Source organism: Dermacentor variabilis, chromosome 2 (genome assembly GCF_050947875.1).
Source record: "Dermacentor variabilis isolate Ectoservices chromosome 2, ASM5094787v1, whole genome shotgun sequence".
NCBI lineage: Eukaryota > Metazoa > Arthropoda > Arachnida > Ixodida > Ixodidae > Dermacentor > Dermacentor variabilis.
In genome coordinates this window covers 125,437,283-125,457,644 of record NC_134569.1, presented here as the reverse complement: position 1 = coordinate 125,457,644, position 20,362 = coordinate 125,437,283, and the positions used below count along the sequence as shown (strand labels likewise).

At 49.0% G+C, this 20,362-nt stretch overlaps 1 protein-coding gene across 1 annotated transcript in view; it reads left to right on the top strand.

The window, feature by feature from the left end:
* LOC142570438 (glucose dehydrogenase [FAD, quinone]-like) overlaps positions 1 to 20,362 on the top strand; it is a 40,749-nt gene that overhangs the window by 9,960 nt on the left and 10,427 nt on the right. The window contains exons 4-9 of the mRNA XM_075678823.1: positions 5,051 to 5,182; positions 5,664 to 5,788; positions 10,100 to 10,267; positions 12,722 to 12,869; positions 13,720 to 13,880; positions 17,745 to 17,922. Of these exons, the coding sequence (XP_075534938.1) occupies positions 5,051 to 5,182; positions 5,664 to 5,788; positions 10,100 to 10,267; positions 12,722 to 12,869; positions 13,720 to 13,880; positions 17,745 to 17,922 (912 nt within the window). The remainder of the gene's footprint in view (positions 1 to 5,050; positions 5,183 to 5,663; positions 5,789 to 10,099; positions 10,268 to 12,721; positions 12,870 to 13,719; positions 13,881 to 17,744; positions 17,923 to 20,362) is intronic.

The following is a 20,362-nucleotide window of genomic DNA, read 5'->3' as shown; positions in this document are numbered from 1 at the left end:
TTATTGCGTTCCTTCGGAACTTCGACATGAAACCACTGCACTATTGGACTACGGCAAGGTGAGAAACTTTGTTCGACAGTCTGCGACGCACTTCAAGCAATTAGGCTTACTGCCCGGCACCTAGGCTAGTCTTGTGACGCCGTTAACGAAAAACAGCGTAGCCGTCGTGGAGCAGTTAATTTGAAATATTGAATCGTACTGGGTGATGTTTGCGACGCATTCTATGAGCCCCAATATTATTTTAACTAGTTTCGGTAGTTTTTGGGCACGCTAGTCGCAGAGGGTGCTGTGACGCAGTTTCGCGTGTACTGAATTTTACTGCGACAAGTTTTGGCGCGTTCTCTGACTGCCAACATTATTGAAACTAATTTCATTACTTTTTGGAGTACCTTTCGAGCGCAGTGGGCGCGCCTGGCGCTGTGACGCGGTTAGCGAAAATCAGCTCGGCCCTGGTGCGCGATTTCGCGCTTTAATGCACTGACAAGTTCATGGCGCTTTCTCTGACGCCCAACATTGTTGAAAATTATTTTCGGTACTTTTATGTTATGAGGCCCGCTCGCCGCGCCTGTTTTGACGCAGCGAAAAGCAGCTCGGCCGTGGTGACAAAGTTAGTTTGGCGCGTACAGAATCTTACTGCGACAAGTCTGTGGCAATTTTTGTGTCCCCGCAACAATTTAAGCCTTCTTTCGGTACCCACGCTTGTCGAAAACGCGACGAGCAATCGTCAAGAGTGATAACACGGGAGTGCGTTGCTTGCGCTTGCAGAACGCACAAGAGATAATCCAAGGAGCTCAAACGCCAGGAACTAGTAACTAGAAAATTCTGTCTTCTGAACGGCACCCACGCATCTGTCTAGAGTGCGAGTAGAAGGAATTCTGCCAGCGTCCAGCATGCTCTTGTTGAGAGCCTGTGTTGTGGCCACCTCTGTGTATTCGTAGTGTACTACGGCGTCGGTTGTAGCCAAGTTCGCGAAACGCGCCGTAGCCCGTGCATTCTTGCTATTAAAGTGCAGGAAATAAGTCTTGGGAAGAGGGGAATACTCGGAATTAGAATGTGTTTGTGGTATGTACGGTATTGCTTGGGATGAGTCGGGTATTTTCTACGCCATGTGTGTAAATACGAACTGCTTTTGTTTGTAATGCCGCCCATTCACCCCTTTCGCACGCTTCGCCTCTACAGGCACTATTCTTACATGTTAATACCAAAATAACACTTGCTTGTAATTTTTTCAGCTCACGTCGTCTGGTGGAGCTTCCTGCGGAAACTACTGCTGCTTACCTGGTGCCACAACGTTGGATGAATGCACAAAAAGCCCGCGACGAGCATTTATAAAGAATAAAATAAACATTTCCTCATTTCACAAGGTGTCTTGAGTCTTTATGAACTTGCACGCGGCACATATTCAATGGAGGCTTGTGAAGACCGTTCGCAATCAATTTTACTTATTAATAAAATGATTTGCAAATAAGTATTTAATAAATAAAAAATAAATATATTAGTATTTGCTGCAAAAGAAAACAATGGACCGGCGTGACGCGCACCAGCTAGTATTCAAAACGCGCGCGCACAAAACCGAAACCGGAAGTGTGCTTCAGGTATTAACGCCACGGCTTGGTGCGCTGCAGCGAATTCGGCCGCTGGGCTCTATGGAAGTGTCCGCTCTTGTTGTATTCCTTTCTCTATGGCCAAATGGCCAGTTCGCGGCAAGTAAAGCTGTCGCTTTAAAACAACGCTACGCCCGATAGCGAAGCATTGAATGCGATAGCATAGCTTAGCGTGGTGCTCGTGAGCTCCACGCACGCTAAACAACACGCGGAGGCGTCATGGCACGTCGAAGCACGCGAGAAAATTTCATGTTGCGCCGCAAGAACAGTGCCCTGACACGAACCAGGCGTCTCACAACGCTGGAATGATGAGGCGAGTCTCCAGTTATGTTGAACGCGTAGCACTTCGATGGTGCATGAGATGAGACCGATGGAAAATTGTCGGCGTATGTTAGCCTCCAAATAAAAAAATTGGCTGAAGGCTTAGCTTGGTTAAGCCTGGAAGATTGCGAAAGCAATACCGTTGGCTGCGCCTTGGTTCGGCTGATGATGTGGGCATGGTTGCCCTTTGTTAAACTTATGGCTATACATCATCCGACATAGCGCAAGGCAGCGCGGCGACCACTGCGAGGAGCCGAGCTGTAGCCCCATTTATCCTCCTAGCGTGACGTCACACCAGCAAGCGCCCTCTCTCGGTAGCGCCGCAGCAGCGGCGCGCTAGTCTTCGCCACCACCACGGAGGAAGGAAACTGAGGAGAGGCCCTACCGCCTCCGCGCGCTAGGAGAAAAGTGTGGAGGAAATGACGTAGTAGGTTCTCCCCTTTCTTGCTGTTTTTTTTATTTCTTTGCTGTAGTGGCCCCGCCTTTCGGGCCACAATGGCGGCTTTGTTATTGTTCTGTGCGCTCACACGTGTAGCTCCGTAGGTTTCGTACTGTGGCAAAGGCGCCGTGCCGGCAGCTTTGCGTTGGTCTCCGTGTTTTGTTGCGCTGTGTTATCTAAACCGTGCTCTACAGGATGTTGCAGTGGCCAGGTGGGACAGGACGAGCTAAAGTTCGTGAAATGAACGCGCATGCAACGCTGTACGCAATGTACCGCGCCACGGCAATGGCTACGGACGAAGGAATATTCGCGGGAAATTTTGCCCTCTTTCGTGGAATCATGCTAACGTGCTAACGATTGCTTAGTATTGCTGCGGAGCGCACGGGTCCGAGCAGCACGGTTGCGCGCAGCGCGGCGTGGTTTCGCAAGAAATATGAACAAGACAGGAGAGCTGGCCCGATAGGCGGAGCAACGCCATGAGCAACGCCAGCTTCCGGCTTTGCTTTAGCTTCACAAAGAGTGACGTCAGGGCCTCTCCTTAGTTTCCTTCCTCCGTGGCCTCCACCATCGATGCCGCGAGCTGGGGTCCCGTCTCTCGGTCTAGCGTGACGTCACACCAGCGAGCGCCCTCCCTCGGTAGCGCCGCAGCTGCGGCGCGCAAGGCTTCGCCTCCACCATCGATGCCGCGAGCTGGGGCCCCGTCTCTCGGTCTGGCGTGACGTCACATGGTCACGTGACACGCAGCTGTGTAAGGAGGCGCCACGACCACCGATGGGCCGAACGTGCGAGGAGTATTGCTTTCGCAATAAAATCTGCTAAATTTAGCTTGACGATTACTCTTCATTGCGCTCAGACAAATGAATGCGCCTCCGGAATGTAGCATGCACACAGCTGCTCAGCGGGAACGCTATTAGAGAGTTTTAGCCCAGCAGGCTTACGGCCCGCGGAGCGGAGCGGACGAGCGGAGACGCGACTGCGCATGCGCACAACGCTGAGGCGGCCAGCGGTTTTACGGAGCAGCGTTTACGCCCGCTGGAAAGCACTCCCCAGCGGAGGGTATACGCAGCGCGCGAGCGTGCGTATGCGCGCGCGGGCGTGTATGGGAAATGCAATATGGCAGCCGCGAACATGAGCACCGGCAGTTCTGCATCGACGACGGCGACTGCGGCGCTGACCCGTACATTAGTACACAGTACATTGTTAACAAATAATGTACTGAGAACATGTAATACACCTTTATTCAACGTCTCTTGCATTATAAAAACAAGCGTAATTCAAATTCATTTCGGAGTAACTCCTATTCTGAACACTAGCTGGCGCAGCAGAGCGCCCCGCTCGAGCGGGTGAGTGATCCGTCGGGCTGAAGCTCTTCTTTTCGCGCGCCGCTCCGCTGGCGCAACGGTGGAGACCGCGAGCGGAGCGAAACGTAATCCCGCTATGCTAAATGTCTCTATTGTGTCTGCGCACAGAGCTCGCGCTATAGTCAACTTTCTGTGGCTATGAAAGGAAAGCTACGGGCACGTGGCTGGTGCACATGTTTTATCACGCCAAGTAGTTTGGCAGCGTTTGAAAGGGCTTTTGGTTGCTCGGAACAGACGCTGGATCGACGCAGTTTCCACGTGCGACGGTTTCGCGTTTGGCCTGACATGGAAGGGAAACGCCGCAAAATAAGACAACTTTTATACTCAGTTTTGTATTCTATCTTATTTAACTGCTATAATAGGGTGCCCCCTTCAGTTTTCTCTTCCTCAGCCTAACCCAACGTGGCTTAAAATGTGGGACTCCTTTCAGAAACGCTCTCACTTGTGCGCGCTTTACCTCCGTAGCTTTCCCTTCATAGCCACAGAAATTTGCCTGCGAGTACAGCAGCGGAAGCCCGAACGCTGCCCGCTCTCCGGCAGAGCCTACTAAGCGGAATGTGATGGCGTTAGATGGTGCATCCACTTGGCTTCGTCGCTCTTAGAGACGATCGCACTGCGCCTATCTGAAGACCCTCCAAAAGCTACGCGCGGACCCAGCAAGCGCGTCGACACAGTGACATCACAGCGGCGGTGACGCCAACGGCTACCTTAAGCGTCCGTATAATAGGAATTCCAGGGTGTCACGTGCCGAAGCCAGGATATGATTAGGAGGCACGCCGTAGTGGGGGACTTCTGCGGATTAGTTTTGACAACTTGGGGAGTTCCTTAAAGTGATACCTATAATTACTATCGAAATATAAATGTTTCGCGATGTTAGGAAAGTACGCTTGGTCAGTATTATGCAATAACATGCTTAAATTATTTTCCGTCGTTCGTGTCCGTCGTGGTGTGATCGCCCGAAGCCGAACTTACGCAGTCACCGAGATCGACCGAAAACCATCGACACAAAAGAATCCTTATACATATTAAGCCTAGCGGGGAAACCTTTTGTGGGACATCTTTATCAGGGTTCAGTGCCAAGTGATGAACTTAATGAAACTTTTCCTCCTCCATACGCCCATTTGAGCGTTTTTTGGTTGGCACGACTGGCGCGCGCTTGACTCCCACAAATGGAATTTGTGTATTTTACACGCAGCTTCACCACTTCTCTCTGTGAACTTTCCAGGGAAAGGCGTTTTCGGAGTTGAAGGGGAGGGGCGTTTAGCCTTTGTTTAGCCTGAGAGAGCGCATTTGACAGCAGACGTCTTTTTACTTTCCATGACCAGGCTTCCATGGGAGTGCCGGCGAGGTACCAGTGGGACATCCAAATGGCAGCACACATTTGAGCAAGCTCTTCTTAGATGCGTGCCAGGAGTCCGGCTACTCCCTCGTTGACTACAATGGTGCAACACAGTCAGGTAAGCCGGACGTTACCCGCCGTGGTTGCTCAGTGGCTATGGTGTTGGGCTGCTGAGCACGAGGTCGCGGGATCGAATCCCGGCCACGGCGGCCGCATTTCAATGGGGGCGAAAACACCCCTGTGCTTAGATTTAGGTGCACGTTAAAGAACCCCAGGTGGTCAAAATTTCCGGAGTCCTCCACTACGGCGTGCCTCATAATCAGAAAGTGGTTTTGGCACGTAAAGCTCCAAATATTATTATTAAGCCGGACGTTGTGATCGCCGTGTCGAGAAAGCTCCTCCGCTTGTTTTGCAGTAAAAAGCGTAAGAAGCACAACGTGCTATGTATGTCCTAGAAAATTAGTAACAGGAAGATCCATCGACCTTATTTCGGCCGAGCGTACAACGACTTAAGAACCATAATAACGGACAAATGTATTTCCTGAACACTCTTTGCTTGTTAATTCCTGTCGCTCATGAATTTTCTTTTTAATGTGCAGGTTGCTCTCGTTTGCAGGTGAACATGGCGAATGGCGAGCGGTTTAGCTCCAGCAAGGCGTTCATCCAGCCAGTCCTGAGAACGCGGAGAAACCTCGATGTGGCGCTATTCAGCCAAGTCACAAAGGTGTGTGCGACGACGGCGTCGCGCCAACCATGCTTGGAATTGTCGCACTTTTATTATACCGCCTATAATTCTGCTCAGGTTATTCGTTCATTGCACAAAATGAAGCAATAGGCGCGACATCTACAGAGCACACATTAGCGCTTTGTTGCAGTGTATCTGGTTGCACTTCATTTTCTTTTCAACATGCTTTCCGGCCAAACATAATTCCGTCGTTCGCTCGACATCGAACGCTTCGTTATTAACTAGGTAACTACTGTTTTCTTTTACGGTATAAAATAGCGAGCTTCGGCCTTGCCATCAGGGCTTCTCAGAACACTGGTGCGATACAGAGCGTACCAGCGATGTTGCAGGCGTCCCGTCTCGATAGTACACGAGATGAGACTGAAGAAAAACTGTGGGTATTGGTCAGCGTTTATAGAAACGATGATATAAATTTCTCTTCACGTTTATTACAGTGTCGTATGCGCATGGCTGCTCAAGAGGAACGCTAGTGAGTGTGAGCACCACGTTCTCAGGGCTTGAGCTAAGAGTAAGCGTGGTCAGGCTTGAATTCCAGGGAAGCCGATTTGAGCACCACCGCAAACACCCCTTGAACGCCACCATATAGATGGAAGCCACCAAATGCGACCATCTAGCAACAGAAGGATATCCATATGACGCGGCGGATGGATCATGGCTCAGCGCCCACGCTCGGTGGGACAGCCGTGCCGGCGCTAGGCCGGACCTGGCAGCCGGCTGGCAAGAGACCCAGCACTTCAAACAAATTGCACGTACCACGACCACCCAAGCGGTCCCCACCCCTCCCCATCGATAAGTTCATCCTGCGCCCAAGAGGCGGTCTCGCGTTAGTTGAGTGGCCATCTGAGTGGCCTCGAGGCTCTCTGCAGAGAGCCTCGAGGCCACTGAGATGGCATGAGTTCAGAGCTCAGATGGCATGAGTCATGACTCATGCATCGGCATCGAGGTGGGCCTCAAGGGACAAGAGGTTGACGATCTCTTCGCCTGTTTGTCAGAGCTTCCCAAAATATCACCCTACTCAGCACGCGAAACGATAAGATTACGACCAGCCTTAATAAAATACCTGGTCCACATCGCTATCCCATCTCAACATACATCGCATACCGCGACAATTCCTACGAGAGAATCATCACGGGTCCCGTCGCATGGTCTACACGAACTGAACTTTTGGACTACCTGTGGCACACGGTGGGGGGTGGGGGTTGATCTTTCATGCTTGCATGATGGGACGAGCACCCACGGTCATCAATACATATGCTGGCCTCCAACTACCGTGCTAAGGCAGGTATTATGGGGTCGAATACAGGCGCTACATGCTCACTCTGAGAGTCCAGGTCTACGGCAACATCCTCACAGTAAGTCACCGTGCGGACGTCTGCGCCACACCAAACATCAAGCGCTGCACCACATGTGCGACTGAAAAACCATCCAACACCGAGCCTGACCTGCGCCAGCACGGGTGCCTGACGCGCAAAGGGGATCATCCGAGCACTGATCCCAGCTTCCCAAGCCGGGAACAAGAAACGCGCATGAGTGTGCCGAGAAATCGAGAAACAAAAAAGGCCACATCCCCGTCCTCGTGTACGATCCAGAAAGCTACGAAGCCAATACTAGTCCCGATCCCGGTCGCGATCAATGAGCCAAGGCTCTGCCGACAGTTCCAAGAGCCAGGAGTGGGGCCACCATCATCTTCCTCATATTCATCCGCATCACCACCATCGTTACCACCATCGAACAAGTAGCCGCCGCCACTGCGTCAACATCTGCCATGAGCAGCGTCCAGAAGGCCAGCCGGACCTAAGGGGTTAAGTTGGCCGGAGGACACGCCACCTTGACTTCGAAAAATTTCGTCACTCTCATACGAACCCCAGTTCATACCACAACAACAGTCCCAACAATTCCAACCACAGGCGCCTCGGACCGAACATATAGCTAGTACATAACTGCAATGTGCCACGACAACCAGCATGAGCATCGACAAAAATTTCACCGAGCTATTCAGGAGCTGCGAGAAAGGGTCCTCGCGGAGGTCAAAGAAATGATCAGAGCCGGCTTCGTCGATTTTCAAACAACGGTGCTGAAACCAATGCTACATGAACTTGTGCGAGAGCTCACAGCACATTTCCGTCCCTCTAAAGCCCCCTCCTCCTCGTCCTCCTCACTAGTCGCACGCGCTACACCTACGTCAGCGCCGTCACTAACGACAAGCGAGCACGCTCAGCCATACGTTCGCCCAGCCCAACCATAGTATGATGGCTCCTCTAATACAAATGCACAATAGAACGGCAGGACTGGCGCTTTGGCAATGGAACACCAGGTGGTACCGATTTATACAGGGCTCGCCGCAACAGTAAGTTGCCGCAGCGTCATAACTGCCGGACATCGTGTTTCTCTAAGAGCCGGGCGCCGCACTTTCTCCTATCAGTAGCTACGAGACTTGAAAGGGACACTAAAGGCAAATACTAAGTCAAGCTAAAGTGACAGATTAGTGCTCGAGAATATCTACAGCGTAAAAATTATCACGAACAGAGCCTTAATAATTGAGAATTTGGGGTAAATGCAGGACATGATTAGAGGCACGCCGGGGAAATTCAAGCACTTATCCGATGACCAAAGCACTCTTAAGTTAAATTCTGTCACTCATTGAAGGAACTCATTGAAATTACCCTTGACAACGATGCAAGCGGTCGAAAGGTCTCGTCTTAGCTCCAGTTTGGCCACCGACGATTTCACGCTTCAGTAGTTTCGTTATCGCGTACTGCTGGGCTGGTTTTTCTGTCTCGCGAAACTCGCGAGAACTGCAAGTAGCAGAGAATTCAACTTCCGTGGGATGTCGCGGCATGCCCGAACGGTCTACGCCACTTGACCAAAAAGCAGCTGCAACGGCGAACCCACTGCTCTGTCTTCGCCCAGTAACGCCGTCTTTCTGGCGCCGTTTTACACACCGACGGAAGCAAAGGGTGGTAATGGCGTATGCAACGTCACCACTTCCCCGGTTGGGTGGCGGGAGATTTGAATTTCGAAAAAGGTATTCGGACCCTTCCGCTGCGTCTCCTTATCGCTATCATGAACCGCCGCGAGGGAAGCACATTGCTGGCGTATATCGCGCAGCCCTTCGTCATATCCCTGTCGCCTTTTAAGCGGCAGCACGCCCTGCTAGACGCTATGTTCGTTTGTACTCTGACAGTTTGGGAGCGCTGCAATCACGGCGCGATAGCGGACATGCCACGTGGCATATTTTTTAAAATTTTCACTGGCATCCACAGTAAGCGGAAAAACACTAATACTTAATAGATAGAAAGTTAGAAACTGCCTAACCGGACGTTCTTCAAAGCGCTCTACAACTTTTTAATTGGAATTTTTCGCCCAACTTCATTACTTTAGAACTTGATTAATTAGTTTTGAGTAATTATATAATTAACTAGAATACGAAAATAATTGCGTGACGCATTAAATATAAAAGTGAGCAACATGCATTTGGTCGCGTCGTCTTAGAGTCCACCGGCACATTTTTACATGCTAGGTAAACTTAGCTGAAACAACTTGTATAAGCGTATAACTTGTAGCTGGGCTATTTCCGTGGTAATACATCTTGGTAACTGGTTCACAGTGCAAGTATACTCAAATACGCGCACGCACTCACAATAACACCCCCCCAAAAATGACAACTGTTTCCCTCTGGGAAGATGGAATGGCAGCGAAAGCTGACGACAGTGAATCTCAAACGAAAAGCAAAGTACTTTCGTTGCCATTCCATCTCCACAGAGTGAAATGCTTGTCATCTGTTCGTTCCGCATCGCGGGAACGCTCTTCGTCGGTGGTCGTTCCGCACCGGCGCCGTTTACATGCTTGTTGCTGTTCCCTCCGGCGCTCCTCGTACGTATGTTGTTCTTCGGGTGTACGAACTATACGTGTTCGCCCCATCGGTAGCGCAAGTCTTTTTAGCTAGCTTTCAGGCAATGTGGCGTGTCTTCGTATGGCGAAAGCAATGGCTCCTGTGGAAACATTGTCTGAGGCTTTCCTTGTTTAGCTTTTGATTAGATGACTGTTCCGACGATTGGGATTGATTTTTTTATTTGCACGCTGAGCCCTTATTTAAGTTTCCGATGCTTTCCAAACAAACAGAGGTCCGGTCTACTAGCTGTCGTGATGTTTTCATGTCGTGCATGATTTTAAAGTCGGAATTTGAACGGAACTAGAGAACAGTGTGTGCTGTAAATATTCCACAAACAACCTTTTCCGTAAGTATACCTAAAGCCCTAAAGCAATGCATTCTGTTTTCCGGGGACGCAGATAAATTTCGAAGGCAGCCTTGCGGTGGGCGCGACGTTCACAAGGTACGGCAAGCCGCAGAACGTGTCTGCCAGACGAGAGGTGATCCTCTCTGCTGGTACCATAGGATCTGCCCAGCTACTGCTGCTGTCCGGTGTGGGACCAAGAGAGGATCTGGAACGGCTACAGGTTGGGCTCTCCTGCACCATTTTTGACAACATTTCACGGTGACCTTGAAGACGTACTTTGCTAAGCCAGCGAGGTTTCACTGTGGAATGGTTTCGCGTGTTGAATACTTATTTCAAACCACATTATATGACAAAAACCACCAGTTTCAAACAACCTACGTTCAAGGGTGGTCGAGATGTTTTCATGTAGGCAATGCTAGTGGGCGTTGCTGAGCGTTCAGGATGGGTGGTGGGTGGAGCAAGCAAATGTTTTGTACGGATGTTTAGCAGATACTTTAATAAACTCAATCGTTATAATGGAAACAAATGTACTTCATTTTCTTTCGGTATCGCAGAATTTCTGAGCGTCCTGATTCCAGTTGAGGATGAGCAGCAACGCAATGATATGTTTCCGATAAAATATATAATGGCGTTTCTCCTCAACTTGAACTGGAATCAACGTTTTTCCGATAAAATATATTGGTGATTGAGTCAATAGCTGGTGTCGCATTACCTATTCGTTGTGCTGAGAGCGAACCGGTCACTTAATTCAGCGAAGAAGAAAGAGCTGTCGTTAAAGCGAATTTTGCGCTTCTATCTTCTTAATTTAGCGAAATAAGTAATTTTATTTTTATCGCTCACGCATACTGTAAGGACGAAAAAAGAAAGTCGCAGTTTCACCTGCAATACAAAGCATCGATTGCGATAGCAAATTAGTGCACATCTATACGAAGTAAGGATAGTAGTTTTATCGGCCGCGTTCAATTGGAAACATTCGCTTACCAACTAAATTAGCAAGCACATGATGTCAGCACGCACGAGCAAATTTGAACATACACACTCGATGGGCGCGGCCACTCGCTGTCAAAGCGCTGGTCTGAGCAATGCGGCAGCAGCAACGAGCGAAGTGACCTTCGTGCGGCCTACCGCTTCAACATTAAGTGTGGCGGGCACACAGCGCGCACAAAGGTACGAGCCGTCTTCAGATCATTTTCAATTCTACGGCCATTCTACGGCCGAGCGCGGCCGTAGAACGTACGGAGTTAAAAGGGAAAAAAATTAGGATCCACCCGAAATGTTGCACGAAGCTAGAAAGGAAACCATGGCTTTCTTTCTGACAAACCCATAGGGGTTTCCTTAGTAGCTACGTGCTACAATTCGGGTGGATGCTAATTTTTCCCTTTCATGCACTTTCCTCCACCCGGCCGGCTACCGTAGAACTGATTTGCCTTCCCTCCAGCGTTGCTTCCCCGCTTTCTTCCATATATGGCGCGCGAAATAGAGCCCCGATCGTCAGTTCCCCTTGAGCCCGGTCGCGAAATGCGCAATTGCTGCCGGAGCAAAACGACGCATTCCCCTCTCCCTCACTCCCTTCCACCTCCCCCCCCCCCCTATACGGCCTTTCAGGCGACGGAAAACGCTTCGCATTTGCCTTCCGATTTCGTCGCTCGCACGCGCGCCAGACTGAGCCACGATCTTCGGCTTCCCTTGTGTTCTTTAAATTGTGTTGTTGGTGACAGCGTATTTGCCGAATTGCGCATTGCAGCATGTACTGTGTGACACATTTGTCGATTCCATATATATATATATATATATATATATATATATATAATGTGCATTAATAAGTAGCGTTAATTCTTTTGCTTTTTCTCTCGGTTTCAATTGTACGTGAGTGCTATATGTACTATATATACATTCTGTTTCACTTGATCTCATTTGGCATATATATATCTATCTGTCTATATATATATATATATATATATATATATATATATATATATATATATATATATATATATATATATATATATATATAGGCATTATGTCTGTAACTCGTGTAATTGGGACATAGCCGATTCTAGCTGAATATGTAACACCTCACCTTATGCTGTGTCACTGCCTGTTAAAAAGGGCTGCGGACCTCGTCAAGCCATAAAAAGGCTTTTTGTTCTCGGTCGTCAACATCTTGGTGTTGAAATCAAGTGAATTGGACTGAATTGAATTTCACTCGCATACTTACAGCAAGCGACGCGCGGCGACGCCGATGGTGACTGCAAGAAATGCGCTTGGAATGTTCACATAATTGTTATCACAATAAAAGGATGTTCTTCGTTCAACTTTGTCGTGGGAGGAAAACTAATTTTAACGACAACGTCGAGAACGTCGCCCTTTTGTTTTTAGGCCCCATGTGGTAGCAACACGCGATCTCTTTCCCTTCGTGGCCCTTTGATGAAACTGACGCCTGGTGGTGGCATTGATTGTTTAACGATAGTGCTTTGAAAACGAACCAACAACAACAGCTGCAACAACTAATTTTGTGATGAAAGCAAGCCAATACTCCCTATGAATTTCTTCTGAAGATTGTGCGCTGAAATACGCTGTGGCAGTATCAGTGAGTGTCCCATTCCGGTGCATTTATAGGCACTTTACATTGTATGTCGTCGCGACAGTGAAGCGTTATGGATTTACTGTGCAGATCCCCGTGGTAGCCGATCTTCCTGTAGGGCGCAGCATACAGGACCACTCGTTCCTGTATATAGGAGTGCCTGTCATAACCGACTGGCAAGTGGGGATATCGCCGTTCAGCTTAGAAGATATTGCGCAATATGAGAGCAACAGAAGCGGTAAGTCACTTTTGAAGCGGTTCCGATGAATAAGGCTAATTTATTCACTGCATCGAATTGTCATGTCATGACAAAAAGAAAAATAGGGACGAATACAAAGCCTGCCGGGATAGATAGATAGATAGATAGATAAACTTTATTAAAAGAATAATCAGAAAAACCGCTAATGGTCGGGGCCCTTGGTCCAGGGCTCCGCTGGCTCTTGCCATCTTCTCAGCTCTCTTAATCAGCTTGAGGTGGTCGTCGAGGGCCGAGCTGGACAGCAGTGCCTCCCATTGCTTCCTCGTTATGTTCGTATCTGGGTGTTCTATGTTGTGTAGTGTGCACTCCCACGTAATGTGGTATAGGGTTGGTGTGGCCCCACACCATGGGCATTCGTCCCTGTAGGCTGTGGGGTGTATCCGATGTAATATGTGTAGGTTCGTGTAAGTGCCTGTCTGTAGCCTACGCCAGGCAGCGGCATCTTCTGTCTTTAGGTTTCGATGGGGTGGTGGATATCGCAAGCGACGCCCTCTGTGGTAGTTCACGATGGCGGAAAATGCACGTATGTATGAGCCTGGTTCACAAATACGAAGCTTCGGTCCAACAAAATGAGGTGAAACTTGGTCCTTGAGAACAAAAACACGATCCATTTGTGAATATTGAAGTTTGCCCTGCGGCATGAAAAAGTGTGCCGCACGCATGTTATATGTACATGTATAAGTTGTGTTCGACCAAGTGTCTGTGGATCTACGGCGCGGACCATAGATCCACAGATGGTGATGTCTTATTTGTGTGCAGCAAGCGGACGTTAACACTAATCACCTTTTTTCTTGCTTTCTTCCTGTTTTGGCATAATTATTTACACCAGGGATAGTCACTATACCGTCGGCTATCGAAGCGGTCCAGTTTTTCGGTACCCAGTACGCAGTGGGTCCCGATTCTACTGACATCGAGCTGGGCATCATTTCGTCTCAACCAGCTAGTCAACTTGCAAGAGCCGAGGTCCTCAAAATAGGCATGTTGCCAGAGGTGAGAGCCAAGCGCCCTTCGTATGAAAATGAATTCGAGGTGCGCGATTTTGACTTACTAAAAAAAATCTAGCCACGCGGATACGCTTCTTGCTGATTACATAGCGGCGACGTCGACTTTGGCAGCTTTGTTGCCACGAGGTGGCATGTGAGGATTTATTGGCCAGTTGCCGGCGCCTACGCTAGTGTACTCATAAAAATTCTGGGGTTTTACATGCCAGAACCAGCTTCTGATTTAAGCCCATCCACAGTGTGGGACTCCGGAATCATTATGACTACCTGGGGTTCTTTAACTTTCCCCAAAATCCTAAATCCACGGATACCAAAGTGCTTGCATTTTGACCCTATAGAAAGCCGCTGCGACGACCGGGACCAAAGCTGCGACCTTGAGGTCAGAGGCACAATGCCGCATGCAGCCACTGGAATACCGCGACAGGTAAGGTCATGTGCCCCATGGTTACCCCTACGTTTAAGTGGATGTTTCTAATCTACCGCTATTTCTGTGAGGGTACGCTGGCTAAAACAATTATTTGTGTGACCTCGACCGCCCGGTCAGGAGGAACAAATCAAGTGGTGAAACCGACCCTCACTTGAAACAACGATATGGACGGCGTTGTTGCGTGTTTCACCGGAAGCCGCTTATTTCTGTTAATCACGGAAGGTTGCCGGGAGACCACGTGGCATAACGGCAGCCACTATACCATTACCGTCTTAACCATTCTCTTAAGTCAGCAACCGGAGAGCACATCATGCGCTCGCACTGTTAATTATTCTTGACAGAGCGCTTGTCGCAACTACATGATCAAATTACAGCGCGGATATACAAGATGAGAATGAAAATCCCTGAAGAAAGGCCGCAGTTTCGCCCGAAAGGCGAAGCACTCATTGAAAAAGAAAATTAGTAGACATCTTTACAAAGCAAGGATAGTAGTTTCATCGACCGTATAAACTTCTATAGAATCCCTTACTAACTAAATTAACAAGCACGGTGTCACGCGCGCAGAAGTAAACATCAACGCATCTCGCTCGATGACCGCGGAAGCTCGCTTTCAGAACGCTGGAGGGAGGAATCGCGGCAGCAGCAGCGAGCGAATTAACCTTCGTGTATCTCTCGCTTCAACGCAAACGAAACGAAAGCACAGCGCATACGAAGCTACCGCCATTACGCGCACTCTGCGAACATCGCAGATAGTTTTTTTGAAGATGAGCCCCGCGCGGGCGTGCACATGTGCCACGTCGCAGATCGTCTTTAGTGTACTATAATACGGACCTCATTGTAGTACACTCTACTTTGGAGATAGGGCGCCCACACGGCCAGGTTGTAAGCACCAGCCGCCGCAGAGGAGATCACCCCCTCACCTCACCCGGTGGCGTTCTTACAATTGCTAGTAAGTACAGCGGGGCGTGGCGCTTCTCACGGCTCGCGACGATTCTGCGCATGCGCGAGTAAGAACGGGTGTGAGAGGGAAAATCTGGGGCCTTTGCTCCTTCAATATGTGATTATGCCTAGGCACAACGAAGGATGTTTCTTAACGCCTGTTGTATGCGTTTGTCCCCTAGACATGCCGGCGTTGCGGAGTGCGGTCCAGTTTGTTTACGCTCCGCCGCCAGCTGCCCGCGCGGTGAGGCAGTGGGCACGGACGCCCCCATTTGGTGATTGCTGTGTCTGAAGGGGCAAGGTTATGACTGGTGTTGTTTAAGTGGCGGGTCGATTTTTTTAGTCGCGATGATAGATTGCATTATTTACAAGCACTGCTCCAGGAGGGCACATGTAACCAGCAAACGGAGGCCTCAGGAGAGCACCTGAGGTTATATTAAAGCAGGCGGCGCAGGATCTCCAGGGCATCCAAGTTTGAGGGGGGTATCAAAGCTGGAAGCAAAACGGCCCCTGGGTTGGGGCCGCGGAGGATGAAGCGTGCCAAGGGGGATTTGCATAAAAAATTGGCTTTCCGCGGGCAGCCAATCTTATACTCTCCTGGCACGCGCAGGCCTCGGCGAGCCCCAACCCATGGACCAGTCCGGGTTCTAGCTTTGATGTTACCGTTGCCGCTTTGGTGTCCTGGAGGCGCTGCCAATAACGCGAAATAATGAGTAAAAATTAGTAAAAATTAGTAGAAAGCACGATTGAATAAATATAATTACGTCCAGCCGCCAACTTGCGATGCTAATTCATCACTACCGCGCCCCGCGACTTCTGCCGGCACGCCTAGGGACAAACGCATACAACGCACGCTAACTCCTCCGTAGTGCCTATAGCCGCTAATAGCTTTTTTTGGCTATGAAGCGAAAGCTACGGGGGTGGAGCTTTTGCACATGACTGTATCCGTACGCAATGTAGTCCGGGCGCGCTCGGCACCGGTTCCGGTTTCGCCAACCTCGCACAACCTCTCTAGTCAAGGCAGATACAATAACTCGGCGTGAATCAATGTTTATTCACATACGATATGTACCAAGTACTTAACAGCCAGCATCGCACCCTGTGTCGGAGCTCCGCAGCAGCCGTATGACGACGCGCCACCGACGTTGCCGTCGGTACAGCCGGCGCAGCAGTCAGCTCGCTGACTTGTTTGCACGTGCTGATAGTTGTGATTTCCAGAGGGGCTCGCTTAGTTTCCGCGCAGACACTGGAAAAACTTTTTTTATGTGCTTCAACAGTCTAGTTGCTAAAGTTAGTCAACAGCCTCTGAGGAGAGTTGATTGGTGGGACAGCAAGCGACGAACACCCTCCAGAAGATACGGGCGTCATTTTGCGTTTGGTGAATGTGCAAAACGTGCGATGGTCTCGGGTGTGCGAAAACTCGAAAGAGCAAACTAAATGTACAAAAAATACCGATATTTGACTGGTGAATGTCACGTATTGTTTCAAATTGGATGCTGTAAAAAACAAAAAAAGTATTGTTTCCTATTTCCCCCGTAAGAAAACGGGAGCAAAATTGCGGGGCTGCATCCAGCAGCGGTGACAGAGGCACGCTTAGTTTCCATAGCCTTCGCTTGATAGCCAAGAAAAGTTTTCCGCGAGCATAGGCAGAGTCGTATATTCAAGGAGCAGAAGTCCCCACATTTCCTCTCTCGCACTCGCTTACTCGCGCATGCGCGCAAACGTCCGTCGTCTCCGCAAGTGCCACGCCCCGCTGTACCTACTAGCAATTGTATATACGCCACCCGGTGCCGCATGCGCAACAGTAGAGGGCGCGTTTCCGCCCCCCCCCCCTTTCTTCGCTCGCGCATGCGAGATTGATCCACGTTCGACGGCTTTCCCCAGCACGCTTTCACTCGCACATGCAGCATACTGCGCGCGGCGACAATTTTATCGCCCCTGGACTTTCTGCGAAACCTCATGGTGACGCCGACGGCAGAAATGCTCCTGGAGTGCCCATATAACTGCTATCGCAATAAAATTACTTGGTAGTTCATTAGAATGTCTACACACCCCGTAGACTCCCTTCTATTTGCCTTTTACGTCTTTCGATACTCTTTCCACAGAGGTGCTTAAGGAGTCCACTTAGCTCTATCTGTCTATATGTCACCTCACGCTTTCGGACTGGTTGCTTGGTCTGCAGAAAGTTATTCATCAACAAGAAATGTCAGGTGAGAAGTTCACAGGGTGTCTGTATAAAATACGTAGAATTACGCGAACAACATCGTCGCACATGCTGAACACTGTCTTATATTTTCTTGAGGGTTGAAAAAGGACAACTCGTCGTCCTACGTATCGTCCTCGTCGATTGCATTTGCGCCTGAATTTAACAATGCTATACAGCACCAAGTACCACCAACTGGCAGCAGTCGCATGCACACTAGTGAAGCTACAAGTAAACACATCTCCCCAATAACTGCTTTTGCGCCATGCATTTACTGAATGCAGGCTTACGACAACTATTTGGGGCCGAAGGACAATGTGCCTGGCTTCAGGGTAGCAGTTATGCACAACCGACCGAAGTCACGTGGTCGCATCACGCTGCATTCCTCTGACCCCACTGACTATCCCGAGATCGACCTTCACATGCTGGAACACCCAGATGACGCCAAAGCGGCCGCTGAAGGTATGCTGCTCATGCACGAGGCTGGCAGAATGTCGGATGCATTCATTACATTTGAAAATAAACTGTTGTGCAGGGTATAGGATTAAAACTAATTAAATTTTGGGATATTACGTGCCAAACGCACGATCTGATGATGAGGCATGCCGTAGTGAGGGTCTCCTAATTAATTTTGAACACCTACAGTTCTTTAACCTGCATCTGAATCTAAGTACATGGGAAGCTCTCTGAGGACTATTCGGTAGTCACCAAGAACAGCTAGCTTGGAACGAACTGAAAGCTCCGTTCACTCCAACTGCTAAACCGTAATTAACGGTAGCATCGTGACTACGGCATAAAAATAAACTCTTAGCCGATATAGGGGAGCTTTCGATAAGCATACATGAATTGCAGTGTCAACTGAAAGCGAAACGACGAATGTCCACAGCTATTTGCAAACGTAATCATTTTCTGATTCTGGAATTTTCACAGAGACCACTGAATTGTGCAGATTTTTGCATAAAGAACGTGAAAAAATTTGAATACACTGGCTGGCTGTCGCAGCGTCCTTTAAGTTGCCAAATTTCCCATAACATGCCTATACTGACGGAACAAAAAAGAAAGAAAGAAAGAAAGAAAGAGATGAAGAAGCCGCAGTGCTCACGCGTTCCACGAAGGGCGCTTGTAACTCTGCAGAATATGTAATAGTAAGGCTCAGGGTTTTGCCAAACAATCTCTAAAGGGAGAAAAAGAGAGAAGCAAGGAAAGAAAGAAAGGTTACCCAGAGACCAGTCCGATTTGATACCTTGAGCTGGGGGAAGGGGTGAAAAGCCACAAAGAAGGGAAGATAGAGAACACTGGTCGCGCCCACATTTGTAGTCTGCAAACGTCTGCAGAGACCTGTCGACTTCAACTACTGCAGTAACGCCTTCGTTGCCTTCTGCGCCAGCGACGCGTACGTCCAAGGGCCTTGGCTTCTGAAAACAGTCAGGAGTCCAGCCGTTTTAATGCAGTCCATAGTGGACGACACTTAGGGTCACAAATAGAACAAAAACACAGGACGAGTCCAGTAGTTTCTTCCCTCCCGCAGGGGCCGCATGAAGGTGTGTCGACCACTCCAATCTGGAACGAGTATGCTTTGATGAATGCAACCCCGCTCAAGAGGTGGCTTAACAATGTTGTAATGGCGCGGGGAATTCGTGATGGCAATCACAGATTCAAAGAAGGACGAAGTTTATGTAGTTGACATCTCGGGAAACTAGGAAACGACCAATAAGTTTGTGTACCCGTCTGTACTAGGACATAAAATTTACTTGCCGTCACGTCGACTCTTGTTAGTGGAATCCGAATCACTCGGATTCCTACATGGGTGGACTGGGCCGCCTCGTCGGCGAAGTCATTACCAGCAATACCGGTATGTCATGGCAGCCACAGAAATGTTACGTCGTGTCCTTTCTCACAAGCTTGATGGTGATCATTTGTTATCTTCTGTAGCAAATGCTCGCGCGAGTGCTGTGGCGTGAGGCAATCTGCAATCTCTGAAGGGCTGCCTTTGAGTCGTAGAATATGATCCATTTGCGTGGTCGGTCTTGTAGGACATGTTGCATACCACCACGCAGGGCAGCAAGCTCTGCCTCCGGATAGGTTATAAACGACAATTTAAATTTGATTTCGAATAGAGGGAGAGAAAGCTTTTTGGTTAAAATGCAGAGCTTTAGACAGAGTATTTTTGCCTACATACTACTTCCCAAGGAATGTGACGAAGGAGAAGAAAGGCCCTAGAAAAAGGTTGGCGCAAGAAAAGAAAGAAAAAAAATTAAGGTCCTGTGATGTCATCAGCAGTACAGTAAGTATCTGATGCGATGAAGGCAAACGGTAAATGCAAAAGAAAACAAAATTCCAGTTTTGAGGAGACGACGTGCGTGAGTCGTAGTTTAGACAGCGAACCAATCGACTCAATACACAAAAACAGGAAGTCCAAGGCTTTGCGCTGTTTTGATGGGCAAGGCCAGGGAACCAGCATCTGCGTCAATATCAAGAAGCTTTTTTCGAGTCTTTCCATGTTCATTTCATGTCGATGTCGCTGGTCTCATTGCGAGTAGTATAGCCAGATTACGTGTACTCACCATAGACGTGCAAACGTTCACTGGATGCGCCTTCTCTCCTGCTTCTCGGGATTCTTTGCGAATACAAACACGCTTAAAAGTACGACCTCCAGTGACTTCCGGAGTGACATGTCCGCGAATGATCATGATCACGCATTTGCCGGGCGCCTACAATGTTTATAGCAGTATTAGTTATATACTGCGAACTTTACTATATTACCGAAACACACTTTATGGCTTTACTTCCCTACGCACGTTAAAATAACTCGCACAAACATGACATATGTGATCAATTAATTTGGGGCGGGCACGAGAAGGCTAGAACAAGTAAAAAAAGACCTGGTAAGGCGAAATAATAT